Raw genomic sequence first — 3,697 nt, 5'->3', positions numbered from 1 at the left:
AAAAGCATACACAATCTATACAAATGTTGAATTAATCACATGTCAAAGATGTCCAAATTGTTTAAGTTGATCCTCTGAACCGTTTGATGTCCAAATTATTATCTTTACCAATTCAACCGTGCTAACAAATAGGAGTACAAAAATGCTTCTCATTGTTTTTGATCAGGGATTGCTTATGTAAAGCTACTTTTTTTTTTTTTTTTATATATATTAGTAGTCACAGAAATTAGGAATTCGTTTGGATTGCTATATTTTAAAATTTTTATGAAAAAATATATTGTAATAATTTTATTGTATGTGAAACAAAAATATGATTAAAAAATATATTCATAAAAAATGTAAAAATTTTTCTTCAGAAAATTACAATATAAACAAGTCGTCACTAAATCAATAAATTATATAGCCATTTGAATTGGCTAACTCTCATTAATCAGCGTTTACAAATGTAACAATAATGATATTTACCTCTTCACCAAAAGTAGTAGCAGAAGCATTAGGGAAAAAGAATTTCTAAATCCATATCCAAAAAAAGGGAAAAAAGAAAAGAAAATAAAAAAAGCTAATTACCAAATGAGTCAATCAACGAGGCGCTAATGACACCGAGAAATCAGTCGGAAGTCTAACCCGGTCCGACCACATTTTCGAGTCCAAATAAAGCTTGGATATTTTTCCCGCGACCCGTCGCATATCGGGTCTCTTATTCGGATCCACATGTGCGCATTCCAACACCAGACGGATTAACTTCTCCGCCACCTCCACCGGGAACGAATCCTTCAACCGCTTATCCACCCACCGTCTCAGCCTTCCCTCCACCGTTTCATTACCCTCTCCGCCAGTTTCCACCGCCTCCGTCGCTGAATCGATAATTGAAATCTTCCTATAATCTCCACTCGCTTTATCATATTTATACTTCAGCGGCTCCTCCCCGGACAAAAGCTCCAGAATCACCACTCCAAAAGCGTACACGTCAGACTTCTGCGTCGCCAAGCCGGTGGACTTAAACTCCGGCGACATGTATCCTCTCACTCCTTCAAATTGCCTACCCCTACTCCCCGACCTCCGCAGCTCCGGCAACTCCTCTTCCGTTATCTCACCTCTTTCATATCTCTCCGTCTCGGAGCATAGCTCGGCGGCTCCGAAATGGCAAATTCGGGCATTCAAGGAAGGCTCAGTGATAATAATTCCGCTGCTCTTCACGTACTTGTGGACCAAACTTATGCTGAATCCGGCTGCGGTGTGGATATAATTCAAGCCGTTAGCTAAATCCGTGGCGATTTGCATTCGCGACATCCAGGTGGAAAGAACGGTGAAATCAGGGTTTCTAGGATTTCGGAGACAAGTAGAAAGATTCGAGCCGCTGATAAATTCATAAACTAAGTAAATGTGATCGTTTGAAATGGAAGCTCCGAGGAGCTTGATTAAGCATTTATGATGGCTTTTACAAATTGCCGATAATTTGGATCTCAGCTCAGATTCGTGGATTGTCTGATGGATTTTCCGTTGAAAAATAATGACGTCTTTTCCGTTGAGCTCGCAGCGCCAGGACTGGGAGGAGGAGGAGGAAGTGGAGTAGCGTTTGGCGAGAAAATTGTTGGTGGCGGAACGGATTTCGGAGAAATCATAAATATGGGCGTGTTCCGGGAGGGAGAGATGGAGGCTGGAGAGGGATGTACGGCTTGAAGCGGAGGTTGTGCCTACCGACGAATTTAGTCGAAAATCAGAACCGGAGCCGGTGGCCGGGGCAGAACCTGAATGAAAGGTGCCGCTGGTGGAGGGACTGGAGGAAGGAAGTTTAGCGAATGGAGAATTTGGGGAGGGGCGGCGGGGAGATTGTGTTGCTTGAGGGGAGGTTCTGGGTTTGGTCCTGACCGGACGTGGGGTGGGATGGGGTGGCGTAGTTGGGATGGGTTCGGAGGCATCGGTTGCCATTTTGGATCTACACATGCGACGATGACGAGGAAAGAAGGTGGTTTTATTTCCTTTATTTTCTAAGCTTTTAAGCTGGGAATGGGAATGGGGTGGAATTTGGGATTGTTTAGAAAAAAGAAGAAGAAGCTGAATTGGAAAAGGAGGGATTCGAGTCATTTGATGGAGGCATAGACTTTCGGCCTGAGGCTTTTATGAGGTTGGGGTTTAAAGCTTTAAAGGGTAGAGAAAAAGTATTTACGCTGTAATTAAAATGTTTTAAGTCAAATGATGCTGATGATTTTGATTATTGAAAATGGAAAAGGTTGTTTGGTTTGGTTTGGTCTGCCGTACTTTGATGAGGTTGGAGAAGTGCAAAAGCGTCGGGGCAGACTTTCCTTTACAGGTCTCCAACTCGATTGCCTCGAAGAAACAACCTCACGGGCCGACTTAGTTTGGATAAAATGATTTGGAGAGACAGTTACGTAGATTGGTTCGCTTGCTAAGAACGAAACAATACCTTTTATAAATAAAGAGATAATAGTGTATTTGAATCTTATTCTCTATGTGAAGGTGGTCGAATATTGGCCGTAAGTGACTTCAAGAACTTGTAAGTGATTTAGAATATATTTGAATTGTTATTTTTTAAAATTTTTATAGAAAAGTATACTGTAATAATTTGATGTATATAAAGTAAAAAATGTGATTTAAAAATATGTTCACAAAAAATGAAAAAAGAATTATAGAAAATAACAGCATTGCAAACAAGGCCACAGTTTTTCTAATGTCAAGTTTACACATATATAATCACTGAATGGATATTTAATACTAAATCATAGCGATGAACTTTTTTTTTTTTTAGTTTCGTCTTGTTTGGAAGGTTATTTTTTTAAATTTTTTTTTATTTTTTATGAAAATATTTTTCAATCAATTTCTTCTTATCTTACATATATCAAATTATTACTGTACATTATCTATAAAAGTTTCAAAAAATAGCAATGTAAATGAACCTAAATATATTTCCTCTTCTTTCATATTCTCCTTTAAGCTTTCTCCTCCAAACTCCAAAACTCGGCCTAACAATAAAGAAGGATGGATGGAGGTGGGAATGTTGTGGACGCAATAGAAGCACCGGTGGCTGTCACTTGTCAGGTTGGGCGTTGGAAGAAAATCATTACTATTATGACGGCTGGAAAGTGAGGTACAGTAAAAAGAAGAAGAAACAGAGAAATACAAAGTATATGGACATTTGATGAAGACGGGAGTGAAGAAGAAATAATTTGCTAATTAACCATCTAAGATTGGTGACCGACCCAGATGTTCTGGACCTTGTAAACTTTCGTAAATGGATTTGGATGTATCCTTTTGTTGGATTTTCTCTCCTGCTTCCCCTCTCTCTCCTTTGTTTTTGGTAGCAAGCTTTTCTCCTATGCAGTATGACTCTTGAGTTTTGTCTACTTGCCTTTGGACCGCAGCCCTTCTATTATTTGTTAATTTGACGGCTTCTGGCCCTGTTCTTTGCAGTTGCAGGTTTATCTGCATCATTTCTTGAACTTTTCTCTGGTCTTCTTCAAATGAAAATTCCATGCGTGTGAAGGAGCTCCTCTCCCTGTCTTCCAAACTCAGCAAGTACCAAACTCAGTAGACTTTTTTAATGGTAAAAAAAACTAAAATCTATAATCACATGAAGACTAGTTTTTTAGTTTTTGTTGATTCTGATGATCAGTTTCTATAACAACTCTTGGAAACTAATCTCTTGTCGGTCATATGAATCGTGTGGTAGGCTATAAAC

General features: G+C 39.2%; 1 protein-coding gene across 1 annotated transcript; it reads right to left on the bottom strand.

Moving 5' to 3' along the window:
- Positions 1-383: 383 nt before the first annotated feature.
- LOC113707493 (lysM domain receptor-like kinase 3) lies at positions 384-2,336 on the bottom strand. Its single transcript, XM_027229860.2, has one exon. It carries the CDS (start codon positions 2,083-2,085, stop codon positions 580-582), a length of 1,506 nt encoding a protein of 501 aa, XP_027085661.1. The 5' UTR covers positions 2,086-2,336; the 3' UTR covers positions 384-579.
- Positions 2,337-3,697: the final 1,361 nt, after the last annotated feature.

This window comes from Coffea arabica, chromosome 1e (assembly GCF_036785885.1).
Source record: "Coffea arabica cultivar ET-39 chromosome 1e, Coffea Arabica ET-39 HiFi, whole genome shotgun sequence".
NCBI classification, from domain to species: Eukaryota; Viridiplantae; Streptophyta; class Magnoliopsida; order Gentianales; family Rubiaceae; genus Coffea; species Coffea arabica.
This window is presented reverse-complemented; position numbering and strand designations above follow the sequence as displayed.

Coding starts and splice junctions, on each gene's coding strand:
- LOC113707493 (XM_027229860.2), bottom strand. CDS start 2,085: ATGACTCGAATCCCTCCTTTTCCAATTCAGCTTCTTCTTCTTTTTTCT.